This window comes from Rhincodon typus, chromosome 28, assembly GCF_021869965.1.
Source record: "Rhincodon typus isolate 14 chromosome 28, sRhiTyp1.1, whole genome shotgun sequence".
In the NCBI taxonomy this organism is placed as follows: domain Eukaryota; kingdom Metazoa; phylum Chordata; class Chondrichthyes; order Orectolobiformes; family Rhincodontidae; genus Rhincodon; species Rhincodon typus.
Window position 1 is genome coordinate 36805946 of NC_063359.1, and position 22370 is coordinate 36828315.

Here is a 22370-nt window from a genome sequence, read left to right on the forward strand (position 1 = left end):
GACGCCACCCAGAAACTGGAGGAGCAGCACCTTATATTCCGCCTTGGGAGCCTACAACCCAATGGTCTCAATGTGGCCTTTACCAGTTTCAAAATCTCCCCACCCCAGCCTCATCCCATCACCAAACCTCCCTATCATCCCCGCCTCCTTGACCTGACACAACCTGTCCATCTTCTCTCCTACCTATCTGCCCCAGCCAGCCCAAAGACCAATCCCCACCACCAGCTACCGGCACTCACCTATCACCATCCCACCTACCTTCTCCAGCCCCACCCTTCTATTTATTTCAGAACTCCCTTCCCCCTCCCCTATTTCTGAAGAAGGGTCCCGACCCGAAATGTCAGCTTTACAGCTCCTCTGACACTGCTTGGCCTGCTGTGTTCCTCCGGCGCCATACTGTGTTATCTCTGACTCCAGCATCGCAGTTCGTACTATCTCTATCTCTGATTAAATCCAATGCTATTTTTTGGAGACAGCTCAGGAATAGGTCAGCTTTTTTTTACCCCCTCAGCTTGGAAATAATCAGATCAAGTGGCTCAAAGGTGCTGTGGGAGCTTGTAACACAGGGGTTGTGACCCATATCGGGGCCAGAATTCAAGCTTCACCTACCTGGATGTATGTCGTAACATTAAACTTGAGAGGGTGCAGAAAAGACTTATAAGGACTTTGCCAGGACTGGAGGGCTTGAGCTATAGGGATAGGCTGAAAAGGGCAGAGCCTTTTTTCCTTGGAGTGTCAGAGGCTGAGGGGTGTTATAGAGGTTCCTAAAATTATGAGGGGCATGGATTGGGTGAAAACCAAAAGGTCTTTTTCCCAGGGTAGGGGAGTCCAAGACTAGAGGGCATAAGTTTAAGGTGAGAAGAGAAAGATTTAAAAAGGGACCTGAGGGGGGTAACCTTTTCAAGGAGAGGTTGGTGCATGTATGGAATAAGCTTCCACAGAAAGTGGAAGAGGCTGGTACAATAACAACATTTAAAGGCATCTAGATGGGCACATGGATAAGAAAGATTTAGAGGGACATGGGTCAATTGGGACTTGGTCAGACTGGGATGTCTGGTCAATGTGGACAAGTTGGACCGAAGGGTCTGTTTCCATGTTGTATGTCTCTGCTGCCAAACAGAATGATTAATAATAATTTTTTTGGAAGAGGCTTGGAAGGCTCACCCGCTTAGCACCACATCCCACCTTCAACTTTTGACAAACTAAAGCAGAAAACAAAATCAAAACCAACGCTTCATTGGAGTTTTCTTTAATGAAAGAATGTTTATTTGGATAAAAAATTGCCTGCTGTACTCATTTTAGTTCTGGAGCAGGACACCAGAACATGTCCAAGATCTACTTACATATGTCCACCAAATGTAAATCTAATGAAATTAGTGCCGGTGGATTCCATATGGCCAACAGATCAGCAGACGCTTGTAAGGATGACATCCTTAAGCACCGAGTTGGTGCCCTGAGACAACTCTATTCCACGAATGAGCTGTTGAAAGGTCAATTCACTGAAACTGCTTTGGCAAACAGCTTTAGATAGTTTAACATTCACGTTTCTTAATACACAACATATTTAATAAGTGCCCAATAAGCTCCCCCTTTTATTTCGGTTTAGCGTTGTAATCTAGGGCTCAAAAACCAATAAATAAATCATCTTGTCCATACATTCAGATACTGGGATCAAACAGGTCCTCAACATGAAAAATAAAAAAGGACCATAGGACCATAACATGCCCAAAGTTTCTCTTGGCCAGGAGTGAAGATACAAATGCATTAGACCTGTACATCCTGTTTATCAGGTCATTCCTTTTTGTAATTAAGAAAGAGCTGAACCATTTTCATGTGTCAAAGTGACAAGGTTGTGAACAGTAAAAAATATCCATTTGTGATTTGTTTTTTCTACCTAGAAATTTGAAGGAGTTATCAGAAACAATACACAGATCACAGGACAATCATAGAATTATGCACAGGATTTCCCTTTTCCCCAAATTCAGAAAATTATTTTTTAAGCCTCAACTTTATACAGAGGTTCAAGTTTCTCCCTTAGTCACAGAGGTCTCCTCAACAGCACTGGGGCATGGTAGGTTGGTCTAAAGCAAACACATGCTACACTACGATGCTTGACCAGTTGATTCCATAGTTGACAATTCATGCCTTTTGACAATCTTATGTCCAAACTTTGATAGCGCAGTTCAAATGATAAGTTGGCTCAAGATGCTGACTTCTAAGATTGGTCTATCTTTGACTCAAGTGAAATGTCATAAAACAAAAAGTAGGTTAGCCTACTCACATGAAGGAACATTTCCAGTTTTGTAGAAATCTAAGTGCAAACTCTGAATGAGCCACTTCTCATTGGAATTTCTTAAATAGGGCAAGAAAACTCAAGACAGAACACTTGTCATTAAAAGCAAAATACTGCAGATGCTGGAAATCTGAAATAAACCAGGAAGTGCTGGAGAAATTCAGACAGGTCTGGCAGAAAGAGAAACCGTTAATGTTTTAACTTTCCAAAGAAGTGTCATACGGGACTCAATGTTAAGACTCTTCTTGTCTCCATAGATGCTGCCAGACCCGCTGAGTTTCTCCAGCACTGTTTTTAGTTATTTTTGTTATTAAGCCATGGGAACATGTCACAACTGCTCCAAATCGGCATGTACAGACAAGGTTATGTGCCAATACAGTGGGATCTTCTGTATGAACTCATTGAGAAAATCCTGCTGCCTTTGTGGAGGAGCTAAACATGAGTGAAGCTTTAAACTGGATGAGAAAAACAAACTGCTCCACATCACAAATTTCTGATGGATTCCACGATGCTGTAAGTTCTCCAATTGGTCTAAGAGGATTTTTTTGCTACAGTCAAAACACACTGATGCAGGCAGATATTGCACCAATTGAACTTCCAAAGTGAGAAACAGGATTTCAGCAACTGAGGCAACCAGTGTATTGCTATAAATATAGTTAAGCAATTCAAAAATAAAGTGGTTTGATGATTATGAAATTTAGGACAGTTTATACAATTATGAATTGGACATGCATGCACATTAATCTTTGCCATGTAATGATGGACTAATCTTTTTCTCATCACGGAAAACCCTTCTGCTTTTAGTAGTTACTAAATAGTGTCAGAAATCAGTCTTTTGTGAAATCTATATTTGCTACATGAAAACTAGCCCCTTAGCCATTTCATGACATGTACAGTGCAAGAAAATGATGATTAGTCATACAAAATAGTTTATTTTCTAAAGAAAATTGGTTTCTAGCTTTGTAAATGGTGATTATTAAAATGGAAATGACAAGCTTTCAGCCAAGCGAGATGTGGGACTTTTTAAACTTTGTGTCAAATGGAATGGATGGAAAAATGGAGTAAAACTAATCATTTCACCGACATGTAGCTAAATAAAGTCAGAAGTCACAACACCAGGTCATAGTGTAACAGGTTTATTTGAAATCACGAGCTTTGAGTGTTGCTGTTTCAACAGGTGAAGTTCACCTGAAGGAGCAGCGCTCTAAAAGGTTGAAATTTCAATTAAACCTGTTGGGCTATAACCAGGTGTCGCCTGACTTCTGACTTTGTCCACACCAGTCCAACACCGGCACCACCATATCATGGCTAAATAAAGTGGCTCTGTATGGTTTGCATGAATGTTTGTGAATATTGAAAACATTTGTAAATGAACAATAAACAGACTTTGAAAAAAAAAATACACAAAACTATACATTCTTAAAATCAATTTTGCTAAAATGTGTCGTACTGGCAATTGTTCAGACTGTACAATTAAATGAAGGAGGAATTAATAAAGCTATTCATGCCATTTATTTCACTTTATTTATGCACTTAACAGCTCCGCATTACTTATGAAGCAATAATGAACCCCATCACGTTAAGTGTACAATTGAGAGAATAATTTAAATTTGTAATTTGCAGCTGCTACACAAGATAAAGATTACAGCAGATTAATCCCACCTTTACAAATTGTGTCAAGGCAACACATTATAACACTGAATCAGCAGTTCAGCCAATGCAAGAGATTCACATTCCATTTTATAATTAGAGTAGCAAAATTGAATCATATTGAAACCTTAGCGACAGGGCAGTGTTTTATATAGACCTTTAGGCATTTTCCCTCGGTAACAGGTTCGGTAAAAATTAGTCATACACTCTGATTAAATTTCAAAACTCAGAAGGGAACTATATAAAAGCAAAAAGTCTATTAAAGGAAGTATCCTGTCAGAGAGAGATTAGGGAAGTAGGGGATCAATACAAACAATTCTTAATTTTCTGCAACATGGGAAAAATCTAGCTACTTCATGTGCATTATTCCATGGACAAAGTAAACCTTTCATTTCTCAAGGTGAGTGACGATGCCATTACTGGCAAACATTTCTGCAAACACTCTGCAATATAACCCACCAATATGGCAATATGTCACTAACTATCTAAAATAAGACTGATCAATTCCCATCCATTAGAAAGAATGGATCCACTACTCCTTGTCCTGATAAGGTATACAACATACTGGGGATTTGGAGCACAGGAAAAGGAGGTTACTGTTCAATCATTCAAATCACTGTCACTCAGACTATGTCTGATCTATGCCTCAACTCCACTTGCCCAGTTATGTTCCATCCACCGCACCTTTACCCAATGAAAAACTACTGATCTCAGTCATGAACAAAGAAATCACCAACCTAACATTTGCATCTGGGAATTCCTGATTTTCTTTAACCTGTGTGGAAACATATCACTCCAGAATGACTTAGCTGTAATTTTAAAGATAGTGTCACCTTGTTCTGGTTTCCAGGAGAAAATTTCCTGCACTTACAACATGGAATCTCTTTAAATACCTCAACTAGATTTGCAAATTGAATGCTTTCAATCTGGGCAACTGGACAACCAATATTTTTGGTAGTACTTTTTAAAGAACAAAAATTCTGGAGAGTATTTAGTTACAAAAATAATTCACACAATATTTTTCATACAAATATTCTTAAACGTATCTGCAATAAAAACAAGACTTTGCACAAAGGAACTCAACAGTAGGAAATTATTTCTTAGAAACTGCACCAAAATATATATAAATCTGGCTGTAGACCAAGGTAAAATACACCAGCCTGAAAATATATGACACACCTGTTCAAATGCATGGACAGCAAGTATATTACAGCTGTGAATATTGTGCAGCTTTCATAGAACCATAGAAATATTAACACAGGAGGCAGCAAAACAACCCATTGTTGATATGGAGACCATTCTGTAGGGGACCACTCTTCAGCATATATTCTCAGAAAAGGGGAAAAGACCATTTTAAAAATCAACACAGCTATTATGCATCAATACCTTTCCTTCCCTGTTCTATACCAAACTGCCACACAGGTGGAGTTCAGGGAAAAAAAAATCAATTTTCAATCCTGTACCTCTTAGGTTAGCTTGATTTAAAGTCTCAGTATTCTCTTCTCTGTGTAAGAATCTCATGTTTTACAAACTTCTACCATTATAACATATTACCAGTCTTGCATATTCATATCTCTCTTTTATGGTGCCTACAGCTTAAAAATGCCCACAACTGCTGTGACTCAACTTTGGAAAATTTTCACTGCTATTGATTAATCTAAGTCTCAAAAAAATGTCCATTGTGAGCAATGCCAGGGAACATCTACTATTGGTAACCAAGAGAGCCAAATTTTAGTAGATTTACAACCTCTCTGGGCACCACAACCCTACTCCAGAACTTAAACAAAAAAAAAGTGTTCTTTATTTTCGTTAAAAGCAAATGCTTAATATCTCATACATGCATAATATGTACATGTGCATGAGTGACAGAAAACAAAATTACACCCCAATACTGGGATACTACTCTAATCTTTCAAATCATAGAATTAATTTTTCAACCATCTCCATGAGGCAGTTGAAAAATATTTCACTCAATTTATAAATAGACTTCCAAAAGCAAATAGCTTTAAATGTTATTTCAAGGGAAACTACAAGATCATACATCCCTCTGAGGAGTGGAGTGAAGTAGAAGGGGGTGGGGGAGTGTTTGAAAAAAAAGAGATGGTAACTCATGAACAATAATTTGAAAATCAAACTAGTTTCTACAATAATTGGTTTCTACAGGTTGAAATGCAGAGGGCTAGCTTACAACTTGATGGGTGGGGAAGTGGTGGGGCAACGCAAAGGTCACTGGAGTTGGCCAAGCAGCTCATCATTTATTTATTGTTTTTAATCTGAAGTTCAATATCCCTTTAGCATTCTCAACCTCTGCAGATTCAGACAGGCTGATAAGCCTTTGTACAAACACTTGCATTCCACATCCAGCAACACCACCACCCACTCCCCTCCCATTATCTTCTTTGCTCCTCTCTACAAATGGAGGATATTTTGCCTCGTGTTCCATTCTGAGCATGCAGAAAGTGGTCAACAATCTCCAACACAGACCTTCATACAGCAAAACAAGGCTAATATCAACCAAAATTTCACTGATCCCAAACTGGCAAAGTACAACACACAAAATCCCCAAATATTCAAATAAGCTACTGAAACTATTTTAACAGATTGCTAATATAAACACTGGGACTAGAGATTTTGTGCTCTTCAATTACAACTAAACTGTAATTCATTGCATAAACAGTAATGTTACTTGCTTACGATCAGGGGACCTCACTTTTCTCAGGTAAAAAGTGGCGGGAAGCTGGACAGATCTGGGTCTGCTGACAGAACAAGTCCAAAGCCTGATATATCATGGCAAAAGTAGAACTAGCAGTAGTTGACATTGCAGAATGTAATGTACAATTCTTGACCTGAGTGTGGGCACTAAGCATCTTTTACCATCACTAAGGTGAAGCAGAAATTTTTAATACAAGACTGGGATGAACAGAATAGCATCTGTTCAATATTTCCCGACAGACAGACCTCTGATCAGATTAAGCCACGTTAGACAAAACACCAAATTCAAAGGCGTCTAAGAAAAAGTCAAGATTTCCAACTGAGGAGAAAAAAAGAACGTTAATGTTCTATTGTCACTAAGGACTTATCCAGAAAAAAAAAGTATATTTTCCCCATAATTCCAGCATTGGAATTTCACAAGTTCGATGAGTTAATGGAGGAACTGGTGCAACATGAGGTTTCAGTCCATGTAGGAAACAATAGTTTAAATGCTCTTAAATTCAGAATTATTGCCGTAACGCTCATAACTTCTAGAATTTAGCAAACCAGTTTGAAAATTGGATGTTGTTTAAAGTGAATCATCTAAAGCAAGTAATACAGCAAGGCAAGAACTTAATGCATGAATCAGCTAAGCAAATGAACTAAGGAGGTGACTACAAAACCCAAGATGTGTTTAAATGAGTTAATTTGTCAAAGGAATAAGTGATTCAAACCTTTGGGTTGCTTCGCTTTTCAATAACATCAGCCTGACCTTCTCCCTCAACTCTATCTTCTTGCCCTATCACCTCAAGTGGTACAAAATTTCAAGGATTCACAATCCTGAATAAAGAAATTTCTCATCTCAGTTCTACATTGTCATCTTTGGAATTCTCTACCACAGTGAGCTGTAGATGCTTAGTTGTTGAACATGGTCAAGGCAGAGTTCAATAGATTTTGAGATACTAAAGCAGTAAGGGATTTGGGACAGCATAGGAAGATGGCATTTGGGGTCTGCACCATTATCATATTGATCTTGCTGTTCTTTATATTTTTATTCTGAGATAGAAATCTTAAATTTTTTCTACATGGGATGTGGATGGCTACCATTTTGTATTCTTTTAACTTTATGATTCCCCCTCCTCAAACAAATTGTGTCCTTGAGTTGAATGCTTACGTCAAAACATGTGTTTGTGGGGAATTAATCAGAGGTGTAGCTCAGTGGCCCCTGCAACTCCTCCATCAGGTAAAATTTTAAGATGCATATTGAGGATTTTTCCTCCAATGCAGAAACTTTGGCACATAATTAAGAATGCATATTGGTAACGCCAATGACACAGCAAATTATAATGGTGAGTACCCCCTTTGGGAACTCCTGCTCTTTACCAGGTCATCTGGTCATCCCTTTTAAAACATTTAAAAAAAAAATTAAAAATTCAGAACAAGCTAACCTGCCTAAAAGCTCAAATTCCATTGATAAAGCAAGTTGGGAAATGATGCGTAGGATGGGAGAGCCATAATGAGCTTGGGAATAACAAAACAAAAATATTTACACATGTTGAGATCAAACACCTGCTGCATAGATTACATTAGAAAACAAGCAACATTTGCAACAGCATTGAACAGTGTACCTCGCTGACATTGCCAAACTGCTACTAGAACCACTGGGAGAAATTCTCTCCCTAAAAAAACCATCTCGTGAAGACTTCATTTAACCTTTGGGCTTATGACCATACCAGCTATGTTGCATGTGCATCATCACGATATTGCAGGCCCAAATCGCTACTGTAATTAAGATACACAAATGACAGACCTCTTGGTAGAACAAGATGTGTGTTTTATACATACACACAGGACAAACAGAAGTGTAGGCTCTACTTAAAGGAAATACAGTCAAGACTTATCCAAGTACAGCATTAGTATATCCAGAGTGCTCTCGACTATGCATGGCATTATGCAACGCACTTCTTTTTCTAGCCGTACATTTAGTCAGAAAGAAATAAAATAGCTTTAAAAAGGATTTCTACAGTTAAATTACAAAGTGCTCACATAGATTCATCACAGGTGCAAACGTTGCAGTGCTCATTATCCTTGACCTCAGGATCATAGCCTGCAAAACAAAAATGTTCATCCTTAATTGGTTTCATTGTCAATGTTGATTAAACAACTACATCAGCAATTCTGTGCTGATCACTTTAATTTCATATTATAATCAGTTGTACTTTCACGACAAACTTCTTGTCACAGGGAGTGCTTGGAATTCGAACTTCCTGCCATGATGATTAGGAAGGTCAAGTAGGCAACGAGAATGATTATAAAAGGGTACCTAAATACTTACAAAGTAGGAAGGGATAGGATACATATCCGGATTAAACTTAACTGACAATTCTAAGACAGAAGGTGCAAACGTCTGCACAGCAATGTCATGCTTCCTTGACCTAACAGACCCAAAATATTATCATCCACCTGAGATAAAACTGTTTCTCTTTTCACAAGTACTGTCCAATTAGCTAAGGCTTTTCCGCTTTGATCTCAAACTTAGACAAAGTCATATAGGAGGAGACTCATACAAAGTATCAACAGTGGCACAAACCCAGTGGGGAAAAGTTGGTGGCATATGGCCAGGTCACTGGAACAAGTAATCCAGAGGCCCAAGCTAATGATGGGGACAAGGGTTCAAAAATTCCACTAGCTGCTGTAGGGGTGAAGTGAAATAAAATCTGGAATGGAAAGACAGCCTCAGTTACAGTGACCAGGAATCTTGAAACCACCAACTCTGGTTTAAAAAAGCCTAATGTCATTTACTGGAGAAAGTTTCTCATCCTTACATGGTCTGGAAGTGACGTCCTGGTGGTTGATTCTTCGTTGGCCTTTGAATTGGCCTAGCAAGTTGCATAGTTCAAAGACAATTAAGGATAAGAAAGAAATGCTGGCCTTGCCAGCAAGACCCTCATTCCATGAAGAGATAAATACTGGTCAGTTTCAGTGCTGCAAATTCTAAGTAAATACTCTACTGTCTAGCCAAAAGTGTACAAACAATCAGTATCCAGGCTTTTGTTAATATGGCTATTACACTGGAGGGGTGTATGAAAAAAAATTCTCATTCTTATTTTCTCAGCTTAATGTGTTTTTGGAGAAGCATGCCAATTCTACAGATCAGAGATGTAAGGTACTGGTACATAAACATGACATCTCCCAAACTTGGATTTGTTGGGGTCCAGTCTAACACTGGAGGATGACCCAATAGATTAGAGAATTTGTCAGCATGTGTGGCCGCAAGAGTTTCTGGCACAGAATATCAGATCAGTCAGAGTTGGCATGAATTCAATATTAACATGGAGCAAGTCAACAAGGACCATTTTCTTTACCTCTAAACTTCATTAAACGGCATTGCTGGCTGGCCTCAATCTTTCATTATCTTGCATTCCCTTACCAAAACACAAGTGTCCATACCTTAATTCGCATTAAGTCCTGTGTTTGTTGATGGCCTCAATTTTAAAATGCACATCCTCCTTTTCAAAACCCTTCAAAGCATCCCCTTTCCCTATAAAGATCCCCCGGTATTTGAATTTCAGATCTCTATACCTCAACAATTCTGGCTTCTAAGGCATTCTTGATTTTAATCATTCCACTGCTGGTGACTGTGCCCTCAAATATCCAGCCTCAAGCTCTGGTATCCACCAAGTAAACCCATTTTCTCCACCTTTAATTTGCTCCTTAATATCTAATCCCTTTGCCCAAGCTCAAGATATCTGCTTACTTGTGTGTTGAGTTTTGTTTCATTAGAGTCTTCCAAAGCAACTTAGGACTTTTCACTACATTAAAGGCACTATGAAAATGCAAACTGTTAGTGACATTGTGTGTTCTTGGGAATAAAAGTTTTCTAAACTTTTGTACAATGGTTGCATCTAAGCAGAGAACGCAGGATTGGCAGTACCTAATTTAGCACCTCAAACCTCTTCCATTATTCAGTTTTATCATGGCTGATCTGTACCTTGAATCCATTTAGAGTTTTGCTTCCTGCTGTTCAAAAAGTACCTTTCAACCATTTTTTTTGGCAGGTCTATGGTCACACGGCTCGGGTTTCCGCTTCTATTTTCCGTTCTCCCTGTGGACTGTCCAAGTCAGTCTGAACCACATTCTGTCGCATGGCAATTTCTGGTCCCCCACCATAAATAGTGAACAGATAGTTCCACGTTTCCTCTGATATCTGACCATAATCTGCACCTAGTGAGAGAACCAAAGAAAACAAAGACGTGCGAGCATTTAGCAGGAGAACTTCGTTCAACATCACAGCTTCATATCTATCACCAGTTCTGGTTTCCAGTACCATGTGTATGATTACATCTTTTCTAAAATGTACTTATTTAGAGATAAGAAAATTATGCCGGTTATCTCTACACCCTGCTTTGGAACATTTTAAAACAGTTGTTATTCTCTAACTATATAGAGAATTTAAAACTATACATATCCATACCTTGTTTAAGTTGAACATGGCCACCCTTAATGATTGCAATTTTGCTGTTGTCTATTGGACCTGGAGGCTCTAGAAGAAGCAAAGAAAATTATACTCATTCAGGGGAGATTTTCATAGCAGTTTCCAGACAAATACATTTCAATTTCTCTCGCATCCACAAGAATATGCTGTGAAAGTAATGAGAACAAGTCCAGTCAGAAAAGGTCATTCAGACCATCAGGTCCACTGAATCCAGAATTCACGTGTCTATATAATTGTGGAGTCCATCCCTCCCATCCATTAATCCATCTCTTCAGGAAACCCTAAACATTCCTTTCTTCCAATAAAAATGGCAATCTTACAACATTTTTATCGTGATCATAACTAATTCAACATTTATTGATACAGAATTATAAGCCACTTATGTCCACTGTTGAAACATCATGAGACTACTTGACTGACTGATTACCATAATTTGTCAACATTATCATTGTTATATCAAGACCACCAGGATGGCAAGAGACAAAAAAAAAACTTAACTTCTGACTTTAGTACTGAACAGAATGCTGAGAATAAACATCATTTTACTTCTCTACATTTCCAGTAACTGCAAGTATTAATACCTACATAACATCAGCAAGATTGTTCTATAGGAATGCAATGAAACCAGTCAATGGTCAATATGCTTCAAATTCAAAAAATCATCCAAGCACAGTATTTAAGATTACAACAAGCCAAGACTTACTATTACTAGCAGGAAATTTCTTTTGGATTCGAGGAGTTTAACTTGTTGGCAACAGTAGGCAGTTGTTTGCAATGAAGAGGTCCATTTAACCACAATTTAACTTTTCTGGACCCCAAAGTTCATGCTATAATCGAACTTTCACAGCATTTAACATTGTTTTTTCTCTGGAAGTTTAAGTTTGAACTTCAAACTCAATGGTTACATACCACTGGGGTTCAGAGGAAAAGCTATTCTATTTCTAATGAAATATGTGCCACCTATTGTTTCTTACCATTATCCTTGCCTTTAACGAAACCTTCCCACTCTCTGAACCACTGCATGCTTATGCAGTAAATGACACTAGGAGACTCCTCAGCCTGGAATGCTTTGTTTAGCTGAAAGGAAAATAATGAGTAGGGATGTTACGAAGATTTTTTTTACTGCCCACAGTGCGGTTTTTTGACGATATTTTGTTTATATAAACTAGTGGAACCAAGTATTTTAATACTGGTAGAACAGAGATATCTTTGTTCAATTATTCTCTTCTGAAGACATCTCACACTGTTTTCCAGCCCAAGAATACAAGCAACTTAAATGTTCAATCAATACGGCTTTCAATCCAGCTGCAGATGATCTAGAATCAAATCCTGTGTGTTCCATCTGCCAATTGCAGGGAAGTTGTCTGGATGCTGGGGAGACAGGGGGCAGGTTATTTACAGTCTCCATTATACCTTAGAGATCAGTTGATAAGATAAGACCAAATATGAAGCACCTATGGGTTAAAAACCTGCACTCCAGGTTTCTATAACCTTATATGGTGACAATGCCTATGTCCCTCAATGTTCCAAAGAGGACCTTTCAAAAGGAATTTTTAAAAGCCTTTTAAAAAAAACATAACCAGTTGGTATACTTTCCTTAACTGCATTTCAGTTACTTAACTGCCTAATCAATAAAGTACAAACTGAAGAATTAACCACTTAAATCCATACTCTAGGATTCTGTGGAGTCTGAGGAAGAGTAGTGGAGTGGGCTTAATTGGTTAGCCCTTTCAGAAAGTTTGTGTACAGGCACATCAGCTAAATGCTATATTGTTCATTTAGTGACTCTATGGATCATACTTCCAAAACTTATGTTCTGTTGTTGGTTAAATTCCCTACTCTGCTGCTTTAACATGATAAATTCAGTCTCACTAATTTCAAGGGCCACGATTATGAGTAAGGAACGATACGGCCCCAATGAAGGAAATTAGAAAGGTGGAAGAGGGGCAAGCAAACATAGTACACCTTCATTCCACTAGGGATCAATTATACAGAGCCACAACGATGAAACTTGGCTGAGTACACATTTATCTTCAGTCTTGCAAGATAAAAGTGCTACCAAATGGACAGCAATAACCACTCCTGTTGGATCATCTGGGCTTTGGTGTGGATTTAATGATTCCCTCTTTATTGATTTGAATCTGTCCTCAATTCATATACGTTGCATCTTCTGGAAACCTACCCAAGACCAGGACACAATGTTTCAGCATTGGATAGTGTTGGCTGTATTCCATGAAATGACACCCGCAGCTACACCTAATTGGACAAAGGTTAAAAACCATTAATTTTCTCAGTTCTACCACAATTCAGTTGAGACCTGGAAGCCAGAGTTTGGTGACTAATTTGGATTGGAGATCAATCCACCCTGCATGGCTCTGATAAAGATCTTTAAGGCAGAACATAGAACTCTCAGAATCAATTTTTCTGTAAACATTAATAGCATACTCTTTATTAACAGTCAGCTTGAAAGCATTGTTACAAAACAACTCTTACTGTTAAGTGGTGTACTCTAAAATGTACTTCCTTTGCTGTAACTCAATCCACATACTAATGCTTAAAGTTTTTTTAAATCTATCAGTCTGTTGGTGCAGCAATTTCAAAGTCAGGGCTGTTAAAATTCCATCGAATTTAATTGCAAACTCTCAATCCCAACCGTGCCACTGGCAGGGATTTTTGCATGGTTGGGAAGGAAAAAAACATCAGCAAAAGTAACTCAGATGATGCCCCAGACCCACAGCAAGAGTGGCACTGTGAGACGGTTGAATGCAGATTGCATGCTTTGGCATGATACACTGAGACAGTGTACAGTATCAGAACAGTTATTATACAAGACCAGAAAGTACTTGGCAACTTCCCCTTCATTGTCACTGGGTAAAAAGCCTGGAACTCCCTCCCTAATAGCACTGAGGTGTACCAGCGTCAGATTAACTGCAAGTGTTCAAGTAGGCAGCTTGCCAACATCTTCAAGGGCAATTAGGGATGCGAAACAAAAGCTAGTCTTGCCAGTGACACCCACACCTGTGGAAGAATCAAAAGAACTGGCATCTCAGTCCAGGAATTTTACTATAGTGACAGCCCAAGCTACTTAAATATGTGGTAAAAATTATGTAGCAATTCTACAATAAACAATTATGAAATTCAGTTAAAATCTAACTTTCCCCCTTTTAGGATGATGCACTGTGGTCTGACCTTTATAAAAGTGTCAACTTCCATTTTCCTCCTTTTAGCAATTGCCTCAATTTCTACTTGGCAAATGGAACAGATGTATAAATGGTTCACAGCAGGGCCACCTCCAAACCTGCCACAATCACAAGACAAGAATATTGAAAAACACAACATTGCCAACATTGTTCGGTGATTGCAAAAGGTTGCCAAAAACTTATTGAGCCTGCTCCTTTAGTTTCTTAGGGAGGGCAACTCTACTCTTGTTAATCACAATTCTCCAATCTTTCTGCTAATCCCTCAACACCCATCTTTGCAAAATAAGTAAAAACCAAAAGAAACACGGATGCTGTAAAGCAGAAACAAAAACAGAAATTGCTGGAAGCTCTGGCAGCATCTGTGAAGAGAAATCAGAGTTAACGTTTCAGGTCCAGTGACCCTTCCTCAGGTCTTTTCTATTAGTCAATGCATTTCTACTCTTACAAATTTTGTTCTGAATTCCACATTGGGAAGCATCAATCCCTATCTATCCTATCAATGTATTTTCACTATTTTAAACACTTCAGACCATAATCAACTTCCACTTCCCCAGCTCTACGCAATACAATCAAGGTTTATCTAGTCTCTCATAATGGCAGAGTCACATTATCCAAGAGATCAGCTTGGTAAATGGTCACTGGACTTTAAGGCCAAAGTATTCACCTCGAGGGAGGATGCCCAAAATACACAATACTCCAATGGAGAGTATAATGTCTAACAACTATATCGTGAAAACAATTGATTTATAATGCTTCTGTTGGAGAGGTGAATGGCTTCTGTTCAAGTTCCCCAAAAGCAACACAACTGAGAACAAAGGTGGTAACTTTTTGACAACAAATGACACGTATTCAATTTGGATCTGACCAAGTAAGAAAATTGCCTTTGCAAGTAAAAATTAAATATCATCAGCACAACTGATTAAAAAACACATGACTTAAGAAAAAAGCATTTCAAAAACTGTCCACTTCTACTTTCAGGAATCTTTGTGCTTACCTGTTGTACAAATACTCCCATACATTTTGGGGCAGAATCACCACCAGATCATCAATGTAGTGATACTTATTCGGTGGAATGCCTGTTAAAAAATAAAAGTTACTGCTTTCCTATTCATTGTCACCTTGGAAACAAAAGACAAAATAATTCAGGAGTCAACCACAAAGTGAAAACTCTGCAAGAGCTCAACATAACTCTGCAACTTTCCAACGTTCAAGAGCACACACAAATACTTCTGATTTAAGAACATCTGCTTTTTATTCATAAGGATGCCTTTTTTCCCTTTATATCCAGGATTGATAAATTCTAAGCTAGTGCAGGTGATAATTCTTTCATTTATCCCACAAGCTGACCTCCATGTAAACAGAGGAAGGTGTAGTTGGTGATTGGCCCTGGCTCTGTGAAGGTGTTGAACTTGTTTAGCCACTCCCTGGAGATGTAGAATTGGAGGAGGCTGGGTTCCTTCGCACTGGCCAAAGCTACAACCTTTTGTCTTTCCCGCACTGCCTCTTCACTGCTCTTCCTGCAACAAACATTCAGAACAAAAAGGTCACTGAGGAAAATATTGTGATAGAGGAGCACAGCACAAATTGCGAAATCACAAAAAAAAAAGATATTCCACTGCTTCTCAGATAACTCTTGAAATTGGACAATAAAAAAATCCAAAAGCATTAAGAGCACTAAAAGAGTAAAGAGCAGGATAAATCAGGAAATAAATTTTCCCATTACCATCTACCCTGTCAAGCCTAAGAATCTTGCATGTTTTAATGAGGTCTTCGGTATGCTGGCAAGAAATAAGTCATTTCATTTGGCAAATTTGGAACATAAAAGGCTGTTCAGAAAACGTTTTCTGAATGGAGGCAACTATCTAGTTGCAGAATTAACCTATCAGATTATATAGGAGGCACAGGAGGAGGAACCGTGGAAACTTATTCTAGCAGAAATGAATACATGCTTGGTATAGTGAGAACATCGATAAAAAAATGGGCAACCTCAAATATTCAACTTCTACATTATGTACACTCAAAACAGCTTTCAGATCCCACGTCCTGTCCTTTCCCTTTCAAAATCTCTTCTATCAGAACTGGAAAACTTAATGCGCACTTCCTACAATTTCCTTTTAGTCCACAGGCATGAATCTTGTTTCACAACCACTGGAATCATATTTTTGCATTTATTTAATTTATTCATGAAATGTGGGCATCATTGGCTCAGCCAATGTTTGTTGTCCACTCTTAATTGCTCTTGGAAAAGGGGGTGTTGAGTGGCCTTCTTGAACCACTGCATTTTGTGCAATATAGGTACACCCACAGCATTACAAGGAAGGAGTTGCAGGAATATGACCTAGTGAAGGCAAAAGAATTGTGATATATTGCCAAGTCAGGACAGTGTTTTTATGGGGACTTGCAGGCAATGCTCCCTCACAGCCACTCAGAGGTTCTGCACAAGCTGAGTGGCATTGGCTTGCGCTTTTAGAAGCCATTGCCATGCACTCAGATATACACTCAGCAGAAAAAAAAAATAATCGGGGGAGCTTTGCTTGCAGGCGCTAGTGTTCCCATGAAGCTGCTGTCCTTCTACTCCTAGGTGGTAGAAGTTACTGGGCCCTGGTGAGTTGTTGAGATGCATCTTGTAGACAGTAGCCAGATTCTAGGGAACTGGAAGGAGTTACGTTCTGCAGAATTTCCAGCCTCTAACTTGCTCTTGTAATCACAAGTATTTGTAGTATTTACAAGGCTGGTTCAGTTCAATCTGTGGTCAAATTACATCTAAGAAAACATCTGTTTCAGTTTCAAGGTGACTTTTTCTTCTTTGTCTTCCAAGCTGAAACAAGAGCAGTTTTGTCTTTTATTGGAGATGGCCATTGCCTGACATGTATGGCTTGAACGCAAGTTGTCACTTTTCAATCCAAGGTGAATGCCGCATGATGATGTCCGTGTCACATTACCGTGGGTAGCTGATACAATGATAAAATGTCTACCAGGTACTGATCTGCACAGAGCTTTAAACAGTGCAGGTGGCATGAGGAGAAATCATGCAAACGTGAAAGATTCAAATCTGGGCAACTTATACTTCACAGCTTGCACCCTATACTTTATCGAACTAGTATACATAAAGAAAAACGACAAATTTATTTACAGCCTATCATAATGTGCCAAAAAGCTTGGAAGCATTTAATGAAGCATTTTAGAGCATAATCATGCACATGAAGTGGGAAACATAGTAGCCAGTGTGCAGAGTGAGGTCCCAGAATCAACAATGCAATTAACGAGCATATAATTAGTTTTACTGATATTAGTAGAGGGATAAATATTGGCTAGTGGGGGCTAGGGGGGAGAACAGCAGCTGTATGTACTTCATGAAATGGTCCCTATGTGATGTTTTTGCTAACTTGAGATGCAGACAGGACTGTCGTTTAAACATTTTGTCCGAAAGACCCCAGACAGTGCAGCATTCATGTATCAGAATCAGCAGATTTTAAATTGCACATTTTAGCTGTCATTCTTAAAGCATTCCTCACCTGTAAAAAAGTACATAAGCCTCAGCATTCTGTACTACTGTCTCATGGACCTCTGTGACATACTGATCATCGAACTCGTACCACTGACCATTAATTACATTCTGGCAATAGGCTGTGTAGTGACCACCTGTAAAAACATGAATTTAGTACAAGTTTGTATTACCACAATCAAGAGAATCAACAGACCAAGAACAAACAAATTTTTGCTGGAATTCTTATTTGACCTTTTAGAATCTTTAAAGCAGGGGTGTCCAAGCTGTAACCTCCAAGCCCTCTCAACATTACCTGGAAGCCAGGTAATCTAGTTAAATTTGGCTTTTGTCTACTCCTGACAATTCAATGTTTTTTTGGTAAGGGGATGCTGCTGAATTAAATGGGAATTTAGTGCATAACAAAATAAAACAAGAAATTTTGAATTAAGAGGAGTAGACTGTGTTTCTTACTCACTGGTTTATCTTGCTCGAGTTTTGTGGGCCTGGAGGTTTGGAAAGAGTTCTTCGTAAGGCTGCTGCTTCAGATGCTGGATAAATCTTAAATCAGAACACCAAAAATCATTATATTAATAAACTAATGGGAATGGAAGATGGTCTATGTGCATGTATGGGTCTGTGTGCCCATGAGGTTCGATAGACTCCATTAATACAGCCATGAAGAAAATAAAGCTTGTACACTCCAGCTTTAAGTATCAATTAATGAGTTTTGTCTACATTTATCTAACGATTACGTAGTGTTTTAAAAAGAAACTGAAAAAAAGATAGACTCTATGTACAGGTGAATTCCAAATTACTGAATTTCAATTTAAAATTGCGCAAAATTACTTTTGTTTTATCAAACAAAATCAGATAAATTGTAAATTCTTAAGCAGACTATGACTTCAAACTAACTGGAGTTGACTGTGTTCCTTTGATGGCTTCCCTTCGAGATCATAAACTACATTCTCAGAATGCACTTTACGCTATTGATTCAACTAAAGCTAGTTTGCGCAACGATTAGCTTTTCACTTTTCACAGAAACTGAAATGTGGGCTGCCAAATCAGAACTTTACAAATTAATTCTAAATGAGGGGCACAGATCACAACTGTTTTTCGTGACTTTGGGTGATGTTTAAACAAGTCAGTATTGGGATTTTTAAAACTTCCATTCTATGAAGGACAAACATTAGACTCTTGTGAGCCAGCCATAATCTGTCTCAATGAATTGTATCGTTACTTACTGCCTGCAGTTCCATGATGACAAATAACAGACAAAAGATCATAGGTTGTGATTTGAGATGAGCTCTCCTTCGAAAGAAATGGTCGAAGGTCAAGACCTTCCAACGGGAAAGACACGTGGCTATTTACTTTAAAGGAGTACATCACTTCATGGCGAAAGCGTTTCAAGTGAATACAAAGAATCTGGAAACAGGAGGCAAAGATTTAAAGTTAAAACTAGTTGTCTAAAACCTGACTACAAATCTTGCGTAAACTGCACACTTGCTGACTGCCAACCCTGCTTTCTATCGGCCAGACTTCATTTTTCTGTCAACAGTTCCCATTGTAAATGGCTGTCAATATTTTGCAATCAACTTTGCTAGACCAACAATCAGAATGTAGTTGCAGCATCTGGCCAGCAGATGATACTGTGTGCTGAATTTCTAAAGTCTCCCAATTCTGCTATCATCTTGTATTTAAAAACTGTTACATATATCAGCTGATTTAGGAGAAATTTCCACTATTGAATCATTGGATACGACTTTTTGTGAAGTAACAATTATGCGCTTAGGAAATAATTTGATTAAGGCCTTTACCTGCATGTAACGGTAATAGTACAGTTATAGCTCAGTCAGGCAGTGAAGCAAAATACTTGTGCAGTTTTTATAAACTCAAGCTTTTATTTATAGACACAGGCATTAAATATGGTGCATTCCCTATCCAACAATCTTAGTTTTACTCCTATATATAGGAGCATAAGTGAATTCCCAGTTACGGTCTACTATCAGATTAAAGCTAAAGATCCAAATAATGTATGAATAAGAAAGATGACATTTTGCTGAATCTTTTTATTTTGCAATTTACGAGAATACTAATTCAATCGGTAAAGCAACACTTAGACCACGAGGGGAGAGCGCTGATTGATTGGCAAGCAGGCCCGGCCAAAGACATGGATAACATAACAAGAAATGATGACTGACAGTTAACTGCTAGGCTATGTTTAAATTTTAAACCTGGCAGGTCGACTCTGATTTTTAAGGGTAATGCCCTAACTAATGATACAGCAAATGGCTGTCTCCTATTTGGAGTTGAAATAGCTTCAATCATGTATATGTTCTGTTTGCAAAGTACAGGGTTTTGTGTATTAAGACGAAACTTCCAGTATGCATAAATGTGCCATACTGTTAGTATAATTAGTGTCATAGAACCATAGAGCACAGAAACAAGCCCTTCAGCCAATTACATCTATGCCAATCAATAAACACCAAATTATACTAATTCTACTTATCTACACTTGGTTCATGGCCTACATTCTGTCACTTTAAGAGCCCATCCAAATGCTTCTTAAATGTTGCGAAAGTACCTGCCACCATCATCCTCTCAGCCAGCACATTTCACATTTCTACCACCCGCTGGGTGAAAAAAATTCTTTTCAGATCCCCTCTAAACTGCTTACTCCTTTCCCTAAACTTATGCCCTTCTGTCTTGAACATTTTGAGAAGTCTAATGAGGGAAGGCCGGGGCCAAGGAGGGAATCTAATTACAGTAAACAAAATTATGAGGGGCATGCACAGCATACTTTGTGAGAATCTTTTCCTGTTGGCAGACCAAAAGGTATAGTAACATTCTATTCTATTCTAACGTTCTATTCCCTGGCTAATTAAGGCAAGCAACCTGTATGCCTTCTTCATCAACCTGTCTGTCTACTTGTGCTGACATCTCCAGGGATCAATGGGCTAATGCACGTTGTTCCTCAGTACTCCCTAGAGTTCTACCATTCATTATGTATATTTTTGCCTTTTAGACCTCCGAAAATGCATCACCTCAATTAATTCTCTGCACATTCAGAATTATCCAGCAAATATTGTCCAAGTACAGAATCAAATCTAACGTTAGATACAGTGGGCAGCACACCAGTACTGAACAGATAATTTCTTGCTATATATTGTCTGTGGGTACAAAAGGCCCCAAAGGCAGTCACTCTTGTTGCTGTAAAGAACTAAGTCTACTTCAGATTACTCTGGGAAGGTAGGTACTTCAACACGTCAAGTTTCATGCCTGCTATATTGTAGCAACACAGGTGCTGTACCAGCAACAGGCTGCCGACATCAAGCCAAAAGACCATTTTGCCTATCATACAAATGATTAATTGGTATGTGAATCTTATTGCTATGATGCTAGGTGTGTGGGACATCTGTCTCAAGAGATTTTTGGTACAGCGGTGGGATCTCTCCCTGTGGGCTAGAAAGTGCAGGTTCAAGTCCCACTTCCCAGAGTGTGATGGTCACAGATGTTCAAATAGATTGACTGGATTAAAAAAAACAAGTTTCCATCATTGCAATCCCTATCCTACATAACAGTACAGCCATTACCACCTCATACACCTATGCAACAAAAGCAAGGACATTTGGTCCATCGAATTCTTTAAAAGTGTTTTCCAATTAGTCCCATTCCCCTGCTCTTTCTTCATGGCACAGCTTATTGGAAATCAACGAATACAATATCCCAATCTACGTCAGATCATATGGCTCAAAGAATTTTAGGAGGCATTTGGCAAAAGTACAGGAGGTGAGGGCCTTATTAAATCTCAACATCAGATAAGTCAGGACATGTTGCCTTTGCAAAGCTCCCAGTTCATTTTAAGGGAAGCGCTATAGAAACAGCTCACCTATTCACCCCCTCTACATAGGAATGGCACAAGGTGGACACAGTGCAGGAGTGGAGGTGAACGTGAACGAGGAGTGAGAAGATACAAAGTTAACCCGACAGCCAAGCCAAACAGCAGATTCAACTTTTAATCTATTTCAAAGTAAATGAAACTAATCACAATAATTTTTGGTTCCTACATACTACCATGCAGAGTTTATTCTTTCAGACTTATTGAATCAGTGAGGTACTCCAGAAACCAAAATTAAAATAATCAATCACGGCTGATCAGTAAATTTAACAGTTCAACTGAAAACTGGCTCATGTTGAATATTCAAGGAACAAAATTTATTATTGTTAAATTTGTCAAAATAAAGAATCAATTACATATACAAAATCTAAGGAAGAAAATCAGCAATAAAAAGGTCTACAAGGACACGGTAATAGCAACATATCACTCACAACGATATAATCATGGTTTGGATATGCTACTGTCAAAGCCACATGCAAGACATGTTAAAGTATTCAATGAAGAAAATTATCGAAATACCCTCTTCCTGAACTTTGCTTTCTTCTTTTGAAAATTATAACTACCAGATTTGTAGTGTAGAATTGCAAAAATACCAGTTGGCATACAAAATTCCGCTTAATATAATTTAAACTGACCATTAAACTACTGGTGTACAATAA

General features: G+C 38.5%; 1 protein-coding gene across 13 annotated transcripts in view; it reads right to left on the minus strand.

Annotated features, from left to right (window-relative positions):
• The window catches only part of usp20 (ubiquitin specific peptidase 20), a 146857-nt gene that overhangs the window by 42298 nt on the left and 82189 nt on the right, over positions 1-22370 (minus strand). For 5 of the 13 annotated variants that reach the window (XM_048613812.1, XM_020535063.2, XM_048613813.1 and 2 more), the window contains 9 exons: positions 19058-19238; positions 17845-17971; positions 15677-15846; positions 15324-15405; positions 14319-14427; positions 12104-12206; positions 11109-11177; positions 10670-10858; positions 3789-8741 (listed from right to left, as the gene is read on the minus strand). In XM_048613812.1, the coding sequence (XP_048469769.1) occupies positions 10701-10858; positions 11109-11177; positions 12104-12206; positions 14319-14427; positions 15324-15405; positions 15677-15846; positions 17845-17971; positions 19058-19238 (999 nt within the window). In that variant the 3' untranslated portion in view covers positions 3789-8741; positions 10670-10700. Of the gene's footprint in view, positions 1-3788; positions 10859-11108; positions 11178-12103; positions 12207-13370; positions 13386-14318; positions 14428-15323; positions 15406-15676; positions 15847-17844; positions 17972-19057; positions 19239-22370 lie in introns of those variants that run through there. The other 8 variants (XR_007265083.1, XR_007265084.1, XR_007265080.1 and 5 more) reach the window with 8 other exon arrangements.